Below are 22,703 nucleotides of genomic sequence, written 5' to 3'. Positions count from 1 at the left end.
CAACCAGCCCAACTGTAAAACTGACCCAGACAGGGAATCCGCAAACAGGCAGAGTCACAGAAATGGTATATGCAAGAAAATGTTCACTTTCTAAAAGTGACATTTTCAAATACACAGGGGGTCATTCTGACCCTGGCGGTCGGTGATAAAGCGGCGGCCAACCCGCAAACAGGCCGGCGGTCAAAAAAATGGAATTCTAACCCTGGCGGGAACCGCCAACACAGGCCGCCACTTTAACACTCTGACCGCCACGGCAGGACCGACAAACAGCGCGGCGGTCACCGTCAACAGGCAGGCGGCAGACAATGTACCGCCCACCCTATCACGACTCACCAATCCGCCACATTTTCCGGGGCGGGAGCCCCGCCGATAAAAACACGGCGGAAATAGACTACGAATGGGAAAACGCTCACCTATACACACTCTACGAGGAAGGAGGACAGCATGGAGCCCGAATTACACATCCTACCAGCTATTGTCTACCTGCTCATCTACCAGGAGTACGAACGCCGGCGCAGACGACAACGGTGAGTACTGCACCTACGACACAGGCGAGGGGGGAGGAGGAAAGCTTACGGGCACACACATGCGCCATACACCCACCCCCCCACCACAAATACCTACACCCCAATGCCGAGCAACAAGTCAGAGTGACACCACACAAACCCCCCGGAATAATGCAAAGACACAATTTAAATGATCTATAAAATATATGTATAAATAGCTCCATTTAAGGAATGGCAAATATGCCATATAAAAGATACAAAAATAAGGAATGAACATAGTCCACAATATATCCATAGGCAAAAAGTCCTGCACATTCCGTCAAAGTTCTATAGTCCGTGGGCCAATGTGCACAAACACATGGGCAAAGCCCACACAGGAGACCAGATACCATTGGAGAGAACAATGCAGGGGCATCAGATGTTAAAACTACAGGCACCTCAGGGGGAAGGGAAGGGGGGGCACCTCAGCCACATGAGTCCACGACGCCAGATCCACGAGGGGCCTCCATGCCCACTGTCCCATCCTGGGAAGTGCAAAGCCACAGTCTCACAAGTCCCTACAGTGGGTGGCTTGCCCACTGTACCATCCTGGGGAGTGCAAAGCCACAGTCTCTCAAGTCTCTACAGTGGGTGGCTTGCCCACTGGACCATCCTGGGAAGTGGCAAGCCACAGTCCATCAGATGGATTACCGACTCCACTGTTATTGGAGGAGGCATGGTGCCCAGAGTGCTTCCAGAAGCCCTGCTCGACACAGAACCAGCACTGACAATGGGCCAGCGGTGCTTGAGATGAAGGGCCCAGCGGAGCGGTGCTTGAGATGAAGGGCCCAGCGGAGCGGTGCTTGACAGGGAGGGCCCAGCGGAGCGGTGCTTGAGATGAAGGGCCCAGCGGAGCGGTGCCTGAGATGAAGGGCCAAGCGGAGCGGTGCTTGAGATGAAGGGCCCAGCGGAGCAGTGCTTGACAGGAAGGGCCCAGCGGAGCGGTGCTTGAGATGAAGGGCCCAGCGGAGCGGTGCTTGAGATGAAGGGCCCAGCGGTGCGGTTCTTGTCACGGCGGGGCCCGTTCAGCGGTTCTTGTCCCGGCAGGGCCCTGTTCAGCGGTGCTCCTCCCGGCGGGGCCCATTCAGCGGTTCTTGTCCCGGCGGGGCCCTGTTCAGCGGTGCTCCTCCCGGCGGGCCCTGTTCAGCGGTGCTCCTCCCGGCGGGGCCCTGTTCAGCGGTGCTCCTGCCGGCGGGGCCCTGTTCAGCGGTGCTCCTCCCGGCGGGGCCCTGTTCAGCGGTGCTTGTCCTGTGTGTCTAGGGAGCCAGACCTGGGCAAGACTTCCCGCTCCTTCACCATCCGAACTTGCGGTCGCGGCGCCCTCCTGTGATGGAGTCCTGGGCCCGTGGGTGTCGTCCGTCACACCCGGAATGGGGCTGGTGGGGCCCTCCTGGGCAGCTCGCCTGCTGCCTGACTTCTCTGCCCTGCTTCCCTTGCCCTCCTTCGCTGGAGCTCTGTGGCCCTTGCCTCCCTTGGATGATGTGGCAGGTGACGGGGCAAGGCTACTGTCCTTGGTGGCAGCCGTTTCAGGCTTGTCGCGCCGGGCCTTTTTCTTTTTTGTCCTCTTCCCAGGCGGGGGGCTGGCTGTCCCCTTGCTGCTGGCCGATGTTCCTGCCCTAGGATCTGGTGGACTCCAATAGCCCTGCACTATGGTCACAGAAGATGCAGGGCTGGTGGTGGCTGAGGTACTTTTTTTAGTCTTACCAGATGGAGGGGGTGGGTCAGTGATTGGAACGAGCTCAAGGTTGGAAAGGAAAAGGACTTTGGAAGGACAGGGACGGGTAGGTGTAGTGGGTATGGGAGTGGAGGAAGAGGATGTGGTTGTAGGAGAGTCAAGTGTGCTGTCTTTGGGTGCAGGTGCTTGTCACGGAGGCTGTCGTGAGGTGGATGGCTGTTGGGTGGATTGCTGCCTGCATTTGTGTGCTTTGGAAGAGGGGGTGACAGACACACTGGGAGAGGACACAGGGGACGTGTAAATGGCAGTGGGGGTGGTGACTGCACGTGTGCGGACTGTAATGGAGGGTGTGCTGGTGATGGAAGTAATGGCTGATGGTGGTGTGCATGCAGGTGTGAGTGGAGACGTCACAGGGAGGGAGGAGGGAGATGAAGAGGTGGGGAACACAGAGGTGGTAGTGACTGTTGGCATGTCTGCATCTGGATGTTGCTTGGGTGAATGCTTGTGGGATCTGTGGTGCTTATGTCTGGATGAGCTGCCCTTGGGTGTAGAGGTGTGTGCAGGCTGGTCTGATGGTGTGGATGGGATAGGCAGAGGAACAGGAGAGTGGGACTGGGTGGAGGGAGTCAGAAGAGGGAGGCTGGAGACAGGGACAATGGCTGCCGTCAGTACTGAGGCCAGAGCGTTGAACGATCGCTGATGGGCAGCCTGACCCGAATGAATGCCCTCCAGGTATGCATTGCTCCGATGCACCTCCCTTTCTACACCCTGGATGGCATTCAAAAGGGTAGACTGCCCAACAATGAGTGTCCTGAGGAGGTCAATGACCTCCTCACTGAGGACAGCAGGGGTAACTGGGGCAGGGCCTGAGGTGCCTGGGGCGAAGGAGATGCCCACCTTCCTGGGTGAGCGGGCACGGAGCGAAGGCTGAGATGCTGCTGGGAGGGCGGGGCTGGTGCGCTGGGTGGCGGCTGTACCTGTTGTGGCGGTGGGCACGGATGTTGCCGCCACCGCTAGGGAGCTCCCTTCCGAGGACGTGTCGGTGTCGCTGACGTCTCCACGGGTCTCCGTTGTGGAGCTCCACTCGCCCTCCGTCTCACTGGTGTACTCGGAGTCTGTTGTATGGCCCTCCGGGGCCATGTGAGATGCAGCTCCCTCGTGCGCCGATGCCACTTCTCCTCCGCCTGATGATGCTAATGCACACATGAACAGGAAGACAAAGAAAATGGGGGGGGGAGAAATGAAGACAGGTTGAGTGCATGCATTGGCAACACCATTGTCGGAGAGGACGGACACAGAAGCCCCCTGAACTAGGCCGCGCAATGGGGGTACACTGCTCAGTTATTGTGACTAGGCCTACGGGTCTATGGACGACAAATGCACACATGGGTGAGGCCGGACCATGGATAGCTGTACTTGGCACCCTACAGAGGTGGGGGGCGGGGGTACAGGGCCGTGTCTAATGGAGGGGCCTAGCCTACAGAATGCGCCCTGGCCTGGAGATAGCCACAGACCTCCTCCCCCACCCAGACACCTTCACTGCGCGCAAAGATAGCAGAATGTGCTGATACTCACCCCCTTGTGTCTGCTGTGATGTCCTCACGCGCCCATCCAAATCGGGGTAGGCCACCGCCAGGATCCGGGACATCAGGGGGGTCAATTGGCGGCTGGCACCCCTCCTACGTTGGGAGGCCATCCCCAGCAGAGACTCGGCGGTCTTTCTGGTCCCGCGGCGGATGTCCTCCCACCTCTTTCGGCAGTGGGTGCCCCGTCTGTTGTGGACCCCCAGGGCCCGGACGTCCTTGGCGATGGCACGCCAAATGTCGATCTTCTGATGGGCGCTGACCTATGTGACATGTACAGGGTGGTAAAGGACATCGCATCAGTTTTCTGCCTGGTCAATGTGAGTGGCCCCCCCTCCCCAACCTTGCCATGTGGCACATGCTCTCATCTTTCGTGCATTGCACTCCTCATTCGCTCCCCTCCCCACCATCTTACATACACCCCACTCAACACAGCCATAGCCCATTCAACGTGCACACTGTGTACTAACCTGTTGGTCTGGAGGACCGTAGAGTAGCGCATACTGGGGGAGGACCCCATCAACAAGTTTCTCCAATTCTTCGGCAGTGAAGGCAGGGGCCCTTTCCCCAGTCGCAGCAGCCATTGTATCTCCCAGACCGAGGTCACAGCAGCACTTGCAGTATAGGTCCTCTCCTGTGGATGATCAGGTCTCGAGTGATTAATCAGATAGAAAATGGCGGTCACGCCCGCGGCGGTGCGTACCGCGACCGCCGGCGCACATCGTCATTGGCTCCTGAGACCCATAGGGTTCAATGTTAACCAATGCTGCTTTGCGCCGCGGTCTTCGACCGCCTACCGCCACGATGTGCCACGCCAGCGCAGTGACCTCACATCCCACTGTCACACTTCACAGGTCAGGCAGCCGCCATTTCAAGGGCCCACATGGCATGATTTCTACTGCGTCACACAGGCCTAGGCCTTGCATTGCCACTCATACAAGCCTTTCAATGCATAGCGATTCGTGTACTGTGCAAGCTGTGTGAACTAACCTGTGGGTTGCTTGACTCTGTGCTCCATGTTGTCCTTCCTAGGCACCGTCCGCTGGGACTTGCGAGGAGAAGGATGAATCCTCCTGTGTACCGACCGCTGGTGGACCTGTCGACAATGGAAGAACGACATATCATACTTACATACCGGCTTGACAGAGCAACTATACATGAACTATGTGCCCAGCTGGAGCCAGACCTGATGTCCCCCATCCGCCAACCCACGGGGATTCCCCCTCTGGTGCAGGTTCTGTCAGTACTCCATTTTTTGGCAAGTGGGTCTTTTCAGACAACAGCGGCCCTATCATCTGGGATGTCTCAGCCTATGTTTTCTAAGGTTTTGTCCAGAGTGTTGTCTGCCCTGATGAAATACATGCGGAGCTACATTATTTTCCCTGAGGTGGGCGAATTGGCTACAGTGAAGGGTGATTTCTATGCCCTTGGACATATCCCCAACATCATTGGTGCCATTGATGGGACCCATGTGGCTTTGGTTCCCCCCAAAGAAAGTGAGCAGGTGTACAGAAACAGAAAAAGTTATCATTCGATGAATGTCCAGGTGGTCTGTTTGGCTGACCAGTACATCTCCCATGTAAATGCCAAGTTCCCTGGGTCAGTGCATGACGCGTATGTCATGCGAAATAGCAGCATCCCTTATGTGATGGAACAGCTACAGAGACACCGTGTGTGGCTAATTGATGACTCTGGTTACCCCAACCTGTTGTGGCTACTGACCCCAGTGAGGAATCCCCAGACCAGGGCAGAGGAACGGTACAATGAGGCCCATGGGCGATCTAGGAGGATCATAGAAAGGACCTTCGGGGTCCTGAAGGCCTGGTTTAGGTGCCTGCATATGACAGGGGGATCCCTCATGTACTCACCAAAGAAGGTGTGCCAGATCATCGTGGCCTGCTGTATGCTTCACAATCTTGCATTGCGACGCCAGGTGCCTTTTCTGCAGGAGGATGGTCCAGATGGTGGTGTTGTTGCAGCTGTGGAGCCTGTGGAGAGTGAAGAGGAGGAAGACGACGGGGACGACACGGACAACAGGGATACAGTCATACAACAATACTTTCAGTAGCACACAGGTAAGAAACAGCCACCCCAATTTACATTTACTTGAGGCCTCATGCGTCTCCACTGTCTGTGTTTCCCCCCAGTTCCTGTTAACTGATTTGTGACTTTCCCTTCCCTTTTCAGAGCTGTATGACCCACTGCCTGACTTCAGCTTTGTTTGCCCATGGACTAAAGCTTATTGAAATTGGTATGTTGTCATCACAAAGTAACTGGACATTATTGCACCGTTATGTGTAATACATTTGTTAAGAATACAAGCAGACTCCTGTTTTTTTTATGTGGAATAAGTGATTTATTTTAAGTGCTACATATAGGTAAATGATTGGGAAGCGGGGATGGGTGGGGGTGGAGTAATGTCCATGGCAGAGTCCAGTTCTCAGTCGCACAGGTGCATTGTCCATATGCCTGTGGAAGGATGGAGCAAGGGCAGTTCAAGGTTGGACAGGGTGACAATGTGGGACAGTGGGATGACATCAGGGCGTATCTTAGGCTGGCGGGGGTCTTGCAATCCTACTCTGTCTTCTTGTGAGATCTCAGGTTCCGCTTGCGGGGTGGTTCTTCTTCTGCAGGAGGTGGGGTTCTGGTGGCCTGTCGTTGTGTGGGGGCCTCCCATCCACTAGCGCCGGCGGAGGTGGTAGGCTGTTCCTGGCCTGGGCTAGTGACAGGGGCCCTTTGGGGTGCCACGTGGTCCCGCAATGTGGTGACGATCTGGGTAAGGGCCAGGACGATGGTCCCCATTGCGGAACCGATGTTCCTCAGTTCCTCCCTGAACCCCATGTACCGTTCCTCCTGCAGTTCCTGGATCTCCTGGAACCGGGCCAGTACCGTCGCCATCGTCTCCTGGGAGCGGTGGTATGCTCCCATGATGGAGGAGAGGGCCTCTTCGAGAGTCGGTTCCCCGGGCCTGCCCCCCCCCCTGTCGCACAGCAGCCCTCCCAGTTCCCCTGTGTTCCTGGGCCTCTGTCCCCTGGACGGTGTGCCCACTACCACTGCCCCCAGGTCCCTGTTGTTGTTGGGCCGGTGGGTCAACCTGGGTGCCCTGTAGTGGTGGACACACCGCTGATTGACGTGTCCTGGAGACAGAGGCATGGGCCCGCTGGGTGGGAGCTGTGCTGGTGTTCCCAGAGGGGGTTGGGTCTGGTGTAGCCTGTGGCTGTCTGTGGGGAACCGACTGTCCAGAGGTCCCCGATGGGCCGGGCTGGTCGTCTGGCTCCAGGGAGACAGAGCTGCTGTCATCGCCTTCGCCTCTTCTGGGGGTGGGATGGACATCTCTGAACCCTCCGTGGCGGTGTGGTGGCGTTCGGGTCCTGCAGGGGTATAAAGGTATGGTTATTGCTTCTGTGTGTGGCATTTCGTGTGATGGGTGGGTGTCCGTGTACCCATTTGCAGGCATTTCCTTGTGGGGGCTTTTGTGAGGGTGGCTTGTGGGGGTGATGTGTCTGTGCAGTGGGCATGCTTTGGTGATGGGTGTCCATGCTTTGGGGTCGCATGCAGGGCTTGGTGTTGGGATGGGTGGGTTGTGATGGTGAGCCTTTTGCTAGGGGTTGGTGTGATGGGGGAGGGGGTGAGGGTGGGGGGAAGATTTGGCATGCAGGTGGGGTGGGGGTGGGAAGCAGTAGTGAAGATTTGCCTTACCAGAGTCCATTCCTCCGCCTACTCCTGCGAGGCCCTCAGGATGCAGGATGTGCAAGACTTCCTCCTCCCACGCGGTAAATTCTGGGGGAGTAGGTGGGGGTCCGCCGCCAGTCTCCTGCACCGCAATGTTGTGCCTTGATACCATGGAACGCACCTTCCCCCGTAGGTCGTTCCATCTCTTCCTGATGTCCTCCCGATTGCGTGGATGCTGTCCCACCGCGTTAACCCTGTCCACTATCCTTTGCCATAGCTCCATCTTCCTGGCAATTGTGGTGTGCTGCACCTGTGCCCCGAAGATCTGGGGCTCTACACGGACTATTTCCTCCACCATGACCCTGAGTTCGGCGTCACTGAACCTGGGGTGTCTTTGGGGTGCCATGGGGTGGTGTGGTTGAGGTGTGGGGTGGCGTTTGTAGTGATGAGTGTGGTGCGTGTGGTGGTGTGTGGTGTTTGGTGCGTGGATTCTGTGTGGGTGATGGTGTTGTGTGCCTCTGTGTTGTGGGATTCTCTGTTCTGTGCTCTCTCTCTAGCCTTCGTCAATGATTTCGGGTCGTAGGGGCTTGTGGGTGATGTGGGTGTGTGTTTTATATTGTGTTGGGTGTGTGGGAGTGGTGTTAGTATATGTATCAGGTGTGTGTATTTCGAACTGACCAATGTTGCTGAGTTTTCTATGTGTGTGTGTATTTTGACCGCAGCGGTGTGTACCGCCAATGGAATATCGCGTTTGAAAGACCGCCGCGTGGATTTGTGGGTCGGAATGGTATGGGCGCATTTCTGTTGGAGGTTTGGTCAGTGCCATTTTTTCGCTGACCTTTGGTGTGGCGGATTTTTGTGGATGTCGGGTTTTTGGCGGTTTGCCAGTTGCGGGTCAGAATGACCGTGGCGGTTTACCGCGGCGGTGTTATGGCGGCCTTCTGGCCGGCGGTAAGCGACTTTTACCGCCGAGGTCAGAATGACCCCCACAATCTTAAAATCAACTTTACTAAAAGATGTATTTTTAAATTGTGACCTCAGAGACCCCAAACTCCACATGTCCATCCACTCCCAAAGGGAATCTACACTTTAATCAGATTTAAAGGTAGCCCCCATGTTAACCTATGACAGGGACAGGCCTTGCAACAGTGAAAAACTAATTTAACAATATTTCACTGTCAGGACATATAAACCACATTACCATATGTCCTACCTTAACCATACACTGCACCCTGCCCTTGGGGCTACCTAGGGCCTACCTTAGGGGTGTCTGGCATGTAAGAAAAGGGAAGGTTTAGGCCTGGCAAGTGGGTACACTTGCCAAGTCGAATTTACAGTTAAAACTGCACACACAGACACTGCATTGGCAGGTCTGAGTCATGATTACAGAGCTACTTATGTGGGTGGCACAACCAGTGCTGCAGGCCCACTAGTAGCATTTGATTTACAGGCCCTGGCACCTCTAGGGCACTTTACAAGGGACTTACTAGTAAATCAAATACGCCAATCATGGATAAACCAATCACATCCAATTTACACAGAGAGCATATGCACTTTAGCACTGGTTATTAGTGGTAAAGTGCTCAGAGTTCAAAAGCCAATAGCAACAGGTCAGAACAAACAGGAGGCAGGAGGCAAAAAGATTGGGGATGACCCTACATAAGAAAAAAAGTCCAACAGGGTGAGTTTCCAGAGTGAAGTGCATATCACAGTATCTGCTCTCCCACTAAGCTGGGTAGAACTACAGTAATTTTATTGTTATTTTTCCCCTTTGTATGTGCCTTGCACCGCGTTTTTCAAGTCTTTGGTTGGGGTAGAGATTGCCTTTGTTGGAGGACAGCACAGGGAGCCAAGCCCGGCTTCATTCGCCAGCTTCCCATGCTGTCAGCACAACTGCGTGCTGCAGTGGGTGCCAGCTGCCTTTCTGTGTGCCTGCCTGCTCCAGCGGGCAGGCCTGTATGGTGTGTAGAAGCCCTTTGCTGCCATCCTGGGGCCCAGGGATGGGGTCATGAACTCCCCCACTGACTCCTCCCAGGGAAGCGTGGTGTTGCTTCCCTGTGAATAGGAGTGCTTGGGATGGGGTTCCAGCCCCAGCACTATGAATCTGCCCTGGGATGGGGTCCACAGCTGAACTAGGAACATAAGGAGGCCCCTGCACGCCCTTTCCCCAAGTAGAGCAGATGTAGCTTTCTTGTGCCGTCCCCTGGGCCCTTGTCCACCCGGGGAAATTATTAGCACAGCAATGGAGCCCCACATGCTCTGAGGAGGAAATTAGGTCAAAGGTTACCAAACGTTCCAATACCATAACTCGGGACCCATTCAGCCGAATTGGATGATCCTGGGCTCATGTTAGTATTGATGGCGAACTCTGCCACCCGGGGCTGTTGCAACAATCCTCCTCACCTCCAAAGAGTTGCAGTCTTCCAAAAGCTGATCCTCCTCATTCCCTGCGCCAGTTCTTCTTTGTTGCTTTGTTGGTGGACGCAGAAAAGTCCAGGGTTTTCTCCAGCTGCCTCTCAGGGGGAGTAATGGGCCAGCCTCACTGGCCCTTGGGGAGACCCATTAGTCCTGTGGTCAACTGGGCAGAGTCCTGGGTCCTGAGTGAGGGTCACGGGGTTCCTCCTTCTAGTTCTCCATGGCAGTCCCAAGATCCCACAGTGCATTAGTTGGAAAAGCCACAGGCAAGCAAAAGTCTTCTCATTGGGCAAGAACTTATGAAGGGCAGAGGAAGGTTCCAGAAGACAGGCAACCCTATCCAATCTAGGGGTGTCACATCACCTTTCCATCCCTGTCCAACCCTCCTGCAAAGCATGTTAGGACAGTCCAAAATGTGTCATCAAAGAGCCATCTCGTCACATCAGCTCCTGGGGTCTCATCTCCACCTCTCATTGACATCACTGCCAGGGACTTGCACACTAGAATTTCAAACGATGACTCCCTGTGGTTTGATCCCAGTCATCTTGGCACTCTTCATTGTTCAGTGGGCGTGGGCAGGCCCATCCCTGGTGCAGTGTCGCAGCTGGTTGATTGATACAGAGCATTCCGCTCCACCCACTTTCCTTCTTAGGAGCAAGGAGAAGTTGTGCTAATTGCTCCTTTTGTGTGGTAGCAGCCTTTGTTCCTGCTGCTGGAGAAAATGTAAATTACTGGACACAGCATTGTGACAGCAGAACTGGGCTCTGATCGTCAGCGGAGCCAGGAAAATATGACAACTCTGAATGACCCACAAGATGTGCAGTTACCATTTTGGAAGTTGTATATTTTGTTTCCCCACACAGGTTACACCCTAATTCAAGCTGTCAATGGTCTCTGTAGACCAAGGAGAAGGGGATACTACAATCCGAGGCAGTTCCCTCCCTATGTGTATATTGGAGTGTCACTGTAGTTAAAACAGGAAAGCACAATGACTTTCCCTAATGGTGTACACTACCCTCATGAGGCCTATCCCAGTTGAATACCTATCCCTGCAGAGTCCCCACTGTGCCTAGCTACCTGTGCAATGTTACCGGGCTGCACACAATAGTAGTCTCCTACACGTAGCCTGAACATGTGTACACACACATGTGCACACGTGTTCACATGCAAACAGTCAAGTGCCCCTTACCCTTGCTGTGTCGCAGAAGCCTTATATTAAAAGGCAGACACTGGCATTAAACATGCGCAGTCTGTTTACCGTGTGATTTCAATGGGCGAGACAGCAGTAGTGAGACTCACCCACTGTAAAAAAGAGTTCAAAAACTGGGTGATGAAAAAAGCAAAAAATCTGGACATACTGCTGGGCAAAACTCCACTTCTGAGATGCCTACACTAGTTTCCAGGTAGTGGACGAATTTGGTTTGAATTGCTGATGCTGGCATAAAGCTGTCTATATGTCTTCCAATGTAATACCTCAAAGACAGGTTGAGAGTGATAGAGTTTCAGTTCAGAAGGCAAAACGCATGTGGTTCAGAGCACAATACACAGAATTAGAGTGGAGATCAGTGTTCCCTTCATAAATCAGCAACCCTAGAACATCCTACCTGAACTGCATCCCTGTCCCAAACCGATTCATGGTAGAAATGCATTGAATGCCCACATTTTCTATAATAGTATGAATTAAATGTATATTTCTTGCTTGGGTATATTTATATCATACTATAAAACTTGTTATAAATAATAATAATAATACTATGATAATGAATTATAACTTTTTCTAGAATTATACCCTAGATTGAAATCTGATCCAAAATTAGCTCAATTTCTAAATCAGAGGAACTTGACCACATTTTTGGGAAAAGCACACCGACTATGACCCCTCTACTCTTGATGTGGCCAATTAAGTCCAAGGTAACTAGATTTTCAAGACATCATCTAGAACTCGTTAGAGCATTTAAGATATCGACAAAGAGAAAGTAATAGTGTGTGATTACAGACTGGATATGCATAGTCATACATTGAAATCAAATTTTACTAACGGTTGTCGCGGTCCTCCTATCATTATAATGTACAATCCACTTTTGGGTAAGGGTGCATGCGCTTCGAAATACCTCTTATTAATCCTTTGAAGTAGTAATATGTTTTCATTATTATTATTTTTTTTTCTCAATGGCACTGTAAACAATTTCTAAATTAATAGCATATGTTTCCATTTTTGTGCTTAGTAAGACAAATCCTGACCCCTCATCAGGAACCTGAAAACTCTTAATATAACCTACAACTATTAAATGGTCCATTTAACATTTATCAAAAAAAACTTCAAACAGCATATTCTACTTAGGCACTTTAGGAATTGAAAACAGTTTAATGAATATTCCAAATCTGGAAACAAATGTAGCCACAAATGTAGAATGGCAGTACATGATAAAATGACACTCATAGATGTGCAAGAGTCCATCACTTTTATCTTCCTTACATTAAACTATCAAGTACGACCCATCTTGATTCTCCCAAATACCATAATGATCATGTTCCCCTCACTAAAGGTAAGCCTGTTGGTGTGTGAATCTCTTAAATATGTGCATTGAAGGTGTATATAAATTCCGTCTGATCCAAGAGGACCAAATTATTGGCATGAAAAAATGTGTTTACGTGTGTATTGCACACATTTAGTAGAAAGCAATTCTCATGTCTTAACACTGTGGATAAATAACAAAGGAGTATATAAACTACCTCATTCCCAATAGTATTTAAGTTTTACACCTCTTCTTTGGTCAGTTGTACTTGAGCACAATTTATAGAATACGTTCAGGGCATAACCCTAGCCCTGGGGTGTTTTACATGGTGGATAACTTCTTCCACACAACATATTTCTACTATTTGTTAAATGGTACCCAGAAGCCTACAAAGCAATAGGAAAAGCTACAGAAAACCAGTTTCTAAAGACACTTGGGTGAAATGCAGCAGTGAGAAACATTGGTGGGAATGTTTATTCATAAAAAATGAAAACATCATTCGTGACTTGCAAAGCTATTTTTCTGTAAGTAAGCTGCCTTGTTCTTGGAATTTAAATTTATGGATTTGTATCTCAGGGCAGTGCAGCAAGTCACCTTGCTGCACTGCCCTGAGTCAAAAGGAAAGGGCAGGAATGTGCCTTGACTCTGCAATATAGCGCATTACCGTCCCTTCCAACTTCATTGGTGTCATTTTGGCTGCCTAGCGCCAATGCAGGTACCCTTGTACCATGCTGCAAGGGGGCCTGCCTTGTTGGCAGGATTGTTTTTGTGAAGAAAGGTGCACTTTCCTGCACAAAAACAATCCAGGGAGGAATTTTGCTGTTTTTAGCTATGCTGCAGACTGCAGCAAACATAGAATGAGGAAAAATGAGGAGAAATTAAAATATTTCTCTTTGTTGCGGTTTCCCTCAGGAGGCATAAGGTTTTGGCACATCCCCAGGTTTACATGCTCTTGTAAATCTGAGGATGTGTCAAAATCCATGGGTGTTGCTTGGGAAAACCCACTGAAATGCTCATTGAATGCCACCCTGGAACAGAGTAAGGCAACGCAGTGATGTGCGCTGTCTTGCCCTACTCCATATCTATGAGGCCATTCAAAGTCATGCAGAGTGGCTGTGTGTGGCCTCTTAGATATGGTTGAGAGGTTTGTTCCACTGCTGCATCACTAAAAGTGACTAAAAGTGATGCAGCGGTGGAACAAACCTCTCATAAATATGCCCCCATTATCTGTGTTTTTCATAATATGCTAGATTCTCAGTGAAAGGCTTTTGAAATAAAGGTACTATAGAATTGCGGCAGGTGTGTTTGGGAGGGGTTGACTCTGCCCTTGCAGTCCCAAACATTTCCAATCATTGCACCTTTGCAGTCTCTTTTTCACTCTTCAGTTCTTTGCCATTAGGTGTTATTCTCCAGTCCTAAGAAAGTATCTGACATGTTGCAAATGTAGTAAATATGATAACACTAATTTACCAAGAACAAAATAACAAGATATTATACTTAGGTACATCTGATAGCCAAAGGCTGCAATGTCTACGCATCAATGATCTCTTCTGAAAAATGGGCACTTCAAATAACTATTTGTGACTAGGGTTGCCATCTGACCATTTTTTTACAGGCATGACCTGTATGTTTATTTTACAGCCAGTACAAAATTAGTAAAATCACCTAAAGCAGTATTGTTTCCTTATCAATACATACTTTATACAGTAAACAATTGATTTCTTCAGCGCACTGTGAGTGACTATCAGACTTATATAGAATTAACAGTTTAGAGGAAATACCACGGCTCTGATTATCAAAGGGGGTTAAATTCCACTTTCCGCACAGGAGTTTTATATGGCTCAGAAATCCAAGTTAATTGATAATCATCGCATCCCGTCTGTTTTCCGTTGCTTTATTTCACCAGGCAAAACCTGGTGAAATGATCGGGCAAAATATGGCGTTTTCAATGGGGTACATGATGCACCTTGAGAACCTGATTGCGAGTTGGGGGTTAAAACACAATACCTTTGAGTACGCAGAAGCTTGCACAGGGAGCTGAATTCTAAGCTGCTCAATAATGGAAATTACTGGGTGCTACCTTGCTGTAAATACATCTCTCTTTTCTGGCCCGTTCACTTCCATGGCCCTAAACCTCAGTCCCACCACCAAAACTCGACGTAATAGTTTTTTTTTGCTACACTTGATAAGCCCCTCACCTTGGGGTGTTGTTATATATAGAGTTGGTAAATACCCCACCCGATCCCACCACATTCATAATCAGGGCCAGTAAAATTCTCTAACCTTTGTCATCTGATTTTGAGCTCATTATTGAAATGCTGCCATCAATGGAACTGTTGTTTCTGCCAGGAGCAGTGTCAAGAACCGCAAGGCTCCTTTAACTGTTTGCAATTTATGCTCAGAAACCAAAACAACACATTTTCATTAGTTGGAAAGAGCGAATCACATGCTGGCAGTAACGTATTCAGTGTGTCATGGGCCTATTGAAAAAATGAAATGGACCCCCGGCCTGCTGTCTGAATTATAAACTACAGCAAAAATCAGAGTTCAGTGGGCTCCTCAGGCCTCGGGACCTCGGGGCCACTGTACCTGCTGCATCAGTGGAAGCTACGCCCCTGAATCCAGACCACACAGAAGAGGCAAAATGTAAAGGAACAAAGACATGACTCACCTCAAGCACAAGAAAAGCAGAAAGGCAACGATGAGAGCCAGAACAGATATACAGTGTCCCAGGTAGTTTATGATGAGAGCAATCTTGTAATGCAGTGGATACTTCTGCAAACAGGAACAGAACATGATTAGATCAGCATGCTTCTCTTCTCATTGACATTAAACAGCATTAAATCTGTTTAGAAAACATTAATTGCTGTGCTCATGTGGAAGATCTCATTAGAAAAATCCATGGTACGCTATTTTGGGATTATGAAACCCCACTCATCAAAAACAAAGAATACAATTTTCCGCCTTTATAATGATAACATACTCGTCCTTTAATGCTTTATAAGCTTCATTTTGTCTCTGTTTCTTTGGCAATGAGGTATATCACAATATTAAGGGGCATAATATAATCCTGCAATTATATTGTAGCCATACTATTGTAGCCACACTATTAACTCCAGCATCCAGAACAGTAATTACAATATTTTGAAGCAAATGCAAGTATAGATTTGTTAGCCTTAACTGTCTCTCTCTCTCTCTCTCTCTCTCTATATATATATATACATATATATATATATATATATATATATATATATATATATATATATATATATATATATATTTATATATATATATATGTGTGTATATATATATAATTCAACCTGTGATTAAGGGGAGCAATCTCCGAAATGCATTGAGTTAGCGCTGTGCCAAAATAAACTGAGAGCATCTTTGCATACTGGGTCTTGCGTCTTGTGTTTTGTAATTTGAACTTTTGTGTGGAGTAATTTTGTATCCTGGCATTTCCATGCCCGGTGGCTTGAGCCACTGCTGCCGAGGCAAGGGTATCAAGTGGAAGTTGATGTTCGCCAGTAGGTAGTTAGAGTTAGGACCTAGTTTCCATAGGAGAAGAGTTTTTGTTTTGCTAATAACTTTCGCACTGTTTGACAAATCTTCACACAATTTTCAAAACTAGTTTACCACTCACTTCAGCTGCTTTATGGAATGTTTCAGGATCATTCATCAAGTGTGGGCAGAGAAAAATGGAGGCACCAAAATGTGTTTTCCTAACACAATTTCGCACAGTGATTTGAGACACAACTACATCCAAACCGTTAAACGGAATTACACCAAATTTAGCAGAAAGCTAGATTTTGGTCTAGAAAGACCTCTTTTTGTAATTTTGTTTAAATCTGGTCAGTAGTTTTAGAGTTATAAAGGAAAAACAATTTATATATATCTAGAGACATGGATCCACTGCAGATCCACTGTGGTGGATCCATGCGCCATAAGCATTTCAATGAATGGCTGGCTGCAACCTGAGAGAAAAGTTGCAGCTGCCATTTCGTTTATTGGGACATGGTTCCTGGGGGGGAAATAGCAATGAAATATAATCTAGGGGGTTAGGATAGAAATTTCCTGACCCCCATAGGACTGATGTAGGGGTCAGTGAAGGAGTCCTCAGGGACAAGAAATGGACACAAAGGGGGTGATTCAGACGCCGTCCGCCAAGGTTCCGCCGCCGAATGACCGCACCGCAGTCAAAAGACCGCGGCGGCCATTCAGACATTTCCGCTGGGCCGGCGGGCGCTCTCCAAAAGAGCGCCCGCCGGCCCAGCAGAAATGCCCCTGCAACGAGGACGCCAGCTCAGAATTGAGCCGGCGTAGTTGCAGGGGTGCGACGGGTGCAGTTGCACCCGTCGCGTATTTCAGTGTCTGCAAAGCAGACACTGAAATACTTTGCGGGGCCCTCTTACGGGGGCCCCGCAGCACCCCCTACCGCCATCCTGTTCATGGCGGGTTTCCCACCATGAACAGGATGGCGGTAGGGGGTGTCTGAATCCCCATGGCGGCGGAGCGCGCTCCGCCGCCATGGAGGATTCATTGGGGCAGCGGTAAACCGGCGGGAGACCACCGGTTTACCCTTTCTGACCGCGGCTGAACCGCCGCGGTCAGAAAGCCCTCGGGAGCACCGCCAGCCTGTTGGCGGTGCTCCCGTGGTCGGTGACCCTGGCGGTCACCGGCCGCCAGGGTCAGAATGACCCCCAAAATGTTTTATTTTGGGCATACAAGGATCCGCAGTGTTCAGTGCAGCCCCAGTGTAAATCCAGATCCCAACTAAAAAATGCACCCACTCACAGACCCACAAAACCAATACAATACCCAGTCACAGACCACTCAGTCTCTCACACAGCTAATCACACACTAATGCACCCACTTACACACCCACACAACCACACCCACTCACACTCCTACTCATAGATCCACAAAACCACTTTCACACCCACTCACAGACCCAGACAGTCACTTATACACACCTTACACACCCACTCATACACTCACACACCCACATAACCATACACACCCTCTCACACACCCAAACAGCCACTCACGCACCCACTCACAGACTTAGAGCGTGGAGTTGGCTGCTTGTGGTGGGTTGGCCGGCGGGCCTGGCCTCTGGCACACCCCTCCGCTGCGAATGGCAAAAGCCAGTGTGAAGTGTCAGTTGGATCAATGTATGTTAATTAAATAATACTTTAAGTTTTTTTTAAAAACTAGAAATTAACTGAAAAAAAACAAAGGTTACACAGACATTTTAAATAGGAAATATAATTTAAAAAGCCTTTTTAAATTCCCTAAAAAAAAACAAAGGATACAGGGTTATTATAGTTTGGTTCATATTTTACACAAACACACAATAGAAATTTTGCAGTTCTGGTTATACTTTTCTTAAGTAACAGTAACTCATGGTCTAAGGTAACTATGATTTACACTATCATTGTGCACTGCTACCTCATATATTACAACACTAATGACATCTTCCATCATATCATTCATAATATAACTGCAGCATTTGCAGTGGAATTATTGATGAGAAAACTGCATGGCAAGGACGAGAGTTATAGTTACCTTAAGGCAAGAGTTATGGAAATATATGTGTGTGTGTGTATATAGATATATATATATATATATATATATACACATATATATATATATATATATATATATATATATATATATATATATATATATATATATATATTTCTATTTTATATACATATATGTACATATATATAATAATATATTATATATATGTGTGTGTGTGTGTGTATATATTTACTGAAAAAAGCAAAGGATGTTCTAGTTAGGAAATAGAATTTAAAAAATCATAGAAATTCACTTAAAAAACCAAAGGTTGCAGGGTCTTTTTAATTAGGTTCTTAATTTACTCACACAAAACCACAGAAATTCAGCAGTTATGGTTAAAGTTATTTCAAATAACTATGGCCTGCGCCTCAAGGTAACTATAAATCACCTCCACCATGCACAGTTTTTTCTTCAATAATTTGACTGTGAGTGTTTCTTTTACATTTTTAATAATGTTATAGAAGTTTTCATGAGTGCCGTAATATCTGGGGTAATTAGCAGTGCATGGCGAGGGCGCATGTTATAGTTACCCTAGGGCAGACGTTATAGTTACTTGAAACCACAGTAATGTAACTGTTGGATTTTTATAGTTTTGTGCGAGTATATTCAGAACCTAACTATAATTGTAATTGTATTTATATAGCACTTACTATCCCTGAGGATGCATTAAAGTGCTTTTCAGCAAGCAGCATGCTACTCCGGAACCCAAAAGGATTAGTGGTGAATTAGTATATGGAAATATAAGCATAGTATTAGTTTTAGTATAGGGAAGTATGAGTTAAGTTGAGCAGTGGACATGTTAGTTTATTAGTTTAATTGAATAGAATAATGGAGGGATAGAAGAGGGAAGAACCCAGGAAGTGTTTAATTGGAAGAACATAGTTGTAAGGTGAGGTACGGGACGAGTAAAGAAGAGATGGAGGAGGGAAGAGTCTGTAGAAAGGGATTAAGGAGATCACAGTAGTAAAATGAGGTTTGAGATGAGTCAAAGGAGAGATACGTGAGGGAAAAATATAGTACGGTTGTTTGGGAGATCACAGTAGTAAGCTGAGGTTTGGGGTGGGCCAGGAGGATAGAAGAAGGAAGAGTCTAGGTAGGGGTATTTTGAAGCTCATAGTAATAGAATGAGGCGTGGGTTGAGTCAAAGATTGGAGATAGGGGTTCGATTGAGATAGGTTCAGGGTGAGACAGAATAGTGCATTGGAAAGAGTTATTTCTTTTTCTCTTGCATATTAGGGCCAAAGTAATAAATATATAGATGCATAATTGCATATAAAAGGAATATATGTATACGGAAGATAATATAATGAGATTTAAAGTTGTATTGTATAAAAACAGACTTTAAAGTGTTGCGGTATTCGAAGGTAATTTATTTGTGTACTTTTTATAACATTATCTTTTCCTCAATATTTCAATAGTAAATTGCTTGTAGATAAATAGTTAAGGTATTTACCTACTGTGATAGATAAAAAAAGCAGACTCATAAGCACCTAATCAAAACAACATATATAGAAACTATGCAATGACCTATGAAGATGTTAAGCATCGAATAATAATAGTATAGACATATATGTTCACTGAAAAAAACAAAGGCTACAGGGACGTTATAGCTAGGTTCTGAATTTACTTGTACAAACCCATAGAAATTCAACAGTTATAGTTAGAGTTCTTTCAAGTAACTGTAACTCAGGCCCTAGGTAACTGTAACTCACTTGCCATGCTCAGTTTTCTTAGCAATAATGTTATTGCAAACATTGCAGTGATATCAAAGATGCCCTACAAGATCTCATCAATGACATAATATGTGGAGTAATTAGCTGTGCATGGCCAAGGCACGAGTTATGGTTACCTTACCTTAAATCAGAACCTAACTATAACGTACCTGTAACCTTTGTTTTTTTCAGTGAATTTCTATGGTTTCTTAACGTTAAGTAATTTTAATTACTATACGTTATTCCAACCCCAGAAGTCCGTGCATGGCAGGGCTTGGTCGCAAGGCCTGGCCCTGCAGCCAGGCCTTGCTTCCAAGCCCTTATGACCTCCCAACCCCATGACTTGCAGGTTGGCACAGGGCCTGTCCCTGTCAGTGGATGTGTAAGTGGGTGCATGAGTGTCTGAGCGGGTGTACGTCTGAGCCTCTGAGTGCAGGTATGAGTGAGTAAATTAGTGTATGAATGTCTGTGGTTTGTCATTCACATTTTTCCATACTTGTGAATATTTTGCGAATAATTCACCAAAATTGAAGAAAAATTAAAACATATTCATGAATATTGTGCACCATGATGCAAAATTATATTAAACCTATATGTTGCCACTAAAACACAACAATATCACACCCCTGGGGTCAGGGTACCTTCACCCTGACCCCATATGGCAATTTCAACTTGAATTAAAATGGTGGTCACAACTTTCTAGTCAGGTTGTGGTCAGCCAATTGCAATGCTACTTTTTACATGCGTATTTGCAAAAATACGCATAATTTGCAGATTATTCTCGGCTAAAAATATACAAACTTTTTTGCCCTTAAAAATCTACAAACCTACTGGAAGAATTTACACCAAATAACAAAAAGCACAATCTGAGTACCGGCAGCTAGCATTCTGCCAAATTTGATGTCATTCCGTCCAGTGGTTCAGGCTGTAGATGTGGTGACAGGTTCTATGGGAATCAACATAGGAAATATATTTTTTTAGTCCCCTTTTTCTCCATCCCCATTTGACGGTTCACCCGAAACTTCCCCTGTGCACAACAAGAATCACCGGGACACTTTTTGTGGAAAGTTTTGTGAAGATTCGCCAAACGGTGCAAAAGATATAGGCAAGTAAACAAATGTTTTTTCTATGCATACATGGTCCTAACTATAACTGCCAGTAGGTAATAACCATAAGTAATATATACAATTATTTAAAAAAAATGTATCATACATATTTGTTCAGTGAAATACACATTTCTGGAAATGTATATATATATTCAAATTATAGATCTTTACATACACAGGCATATGCAGTACACTGCTCTTTGAGTGTGGTGGTTATGTAGGAAAGAGCCAACTATTGAATAGTCTTCTGAAAATAAGATAGTTATCCGTGGATCTTATATTTTGGGGTAAAGAATACCATAGTTTGGCCACAAGAACAGAGAAACATGCACCACCTATTGTCTCTTTCTTGTATGGTGGGGTTTGAAGGCGAGGTGCAAATCTTGAGCAGAGGTTCCTTTGTTGAATGTATTTGGTGATTTTATTGGTGATGAAAAGTGCCCTGTTCCATGCTTTGCTTGGTGGGTGATACAAAGCAGCTTGAAGGTGGATCTTCTGGCAACCGGTACCAACGTTTGGCCCTCAAGGAAGGGTAGATTTGGGCTTGTGGCTTTACATGTAGGAGTAGTCTGGCAGAGGAGTTCTGAGTCTGTTGTAGTTGTTTTATTGTAGATAGAGAATATCGATAATAGAGGCCATTGCTGTAATCCAGTTTAGACCGTAGAAGAGAGATAGCAGCCTAGACCATGTGTGGAAATCCCAGGCGGGGAAGATGCATCACAGAGTTTTCATGGTGATGAAGCTTGATCTTGGAAATTTGACTACTTGGGCATTCATTGTTAACTTAGAGTCCATGGTAATTCCATGGCTTCTTACTTCCTAAGATTCTTTAGGAGGTGGTCCCAGATCGTCAGGCCAGGCTTAGAGTGGGTCATCAATTTTCTAATCTCTACATGAGTATTTCTATTTTGGAAGCATTCATTTTGAGATGGATCAATTGTCATCCACTGATTAATGGCTCTAAGGTAACGCCAGATTTGCGAGTTTTCAATGTATTTGGGGCATTACAGTTTAAGGAATATTTGTGTGCCAACTAAATAGTTGTAGCATGTGACCTGAAATTAATTGATCATTGCCGGTAATGACATCATGTATATGTTGAAAAGCATGGGTGAGATGGTTGAGCCTTGAGGGACCTCTGCTTTTGTGAAGTATGGTTTCGATGTGAAAGTGGGAGTATGGATGGCATTTGTTCGGTTTTGAAGGTAGGATGGGAACCAGTTAAGAGAACTCCCACCAAGAAAAAACAAAGAGCTACCTCTCACAGATGGGTAACTTGGGAGGTAGCAGGAGTTGGCCATGATGGGTGGCGGTCCCCAGGGCCATCCATGGCTCCTCAAGGGGGGTTGCACATCCCTTCTCTATCATTTACTTTTGCCCCAGAGTGGAAAGGCCCCCAATGCTAGGGGTGTGCAGTGGACCCCCTTCATTTTTTTTATTTCAGCCATGGGGAGGTGGCAGTCGCCAGGGCATGGGGTCCCCTATATATGGTTGGAATTTCCAGAGGAAGGGATTGGTCCCTGGTGCATGGGGTCAGGTGGCACCTCCATTACTAATATAAATTACTTTGGATAGATAGCAGTCCCCGGGGCTGAGGTGGAGGCTGCACTGGCCCCCTGAATTTTTTAGCATGACGTGACCCAGGGAGGTGGTGGTCCAGTGGGTCCGCAAAAATACATATTACTAAGTTGCCCCAGGAAGGTGATGGTCCCCTGGACTGTGGGTTGGGCTGCATGGGGCCCTTGCATTAATTTACATACTTTGGCCCGGGGAGGTAGTGGTCCCCGGGGTCGGGGAACCCAGAATATACTCGAGAATATGGGCACCCAGACCCTGGCTGTAGGCCTAGAGAGCAGCCCAGCCCGGCAGGAAAAATGTAAAAAATGTGTC

The 22,703-nt window shown here is 47.5% G+C and overlaps 1 protein-coding gene across 2 annotated transcripts in view; it reads right to left on the bottom strand.

The window, feature by feature from the left end:
* The window catches only part of CRHR2 (corticotropin releasing hormone receptor 2), a 1,806,030-nt gene that overhangs the window by 634,390 nt on the left and 1,148,937 nt on the right, over positions 1-22,703 (bottom strand). For both annotated transcript variants that reach the window (XM_069211048.1, XM_069211050.1), the window contains one exon: positions 15,078-15,181. In XM_069211048.1, the coding sequence (XP_069067149.1) occupies positions 15,078-15,181 (104 nt within the window). The remainder of the gene's footprint in view (positions 1-15,077; positions 15,182-22,703) is intronic.

The sequence above is a fragment of the Pleurodeles waltl genome, chromosome 10 (assembly GCF_031143425.1).
Source record: "Pleurodeles waltl isolate 20211129_DDA chromosome 10, aPleWal1.hap1.20221129, whole genome shotgun sequence".
Classification (NCBI taxonomy): domain Eukaryota; kingdom Metazoa; phylum Chordata; class Amphibia; order Caudata; family Salamandridae; genus Pleurodeles; species Pleurodeles waltl.
Note: the sequence above shows the minus strand (reverse complement) of the source record. Positions and strands in the feature narration are given on the sequence as shown.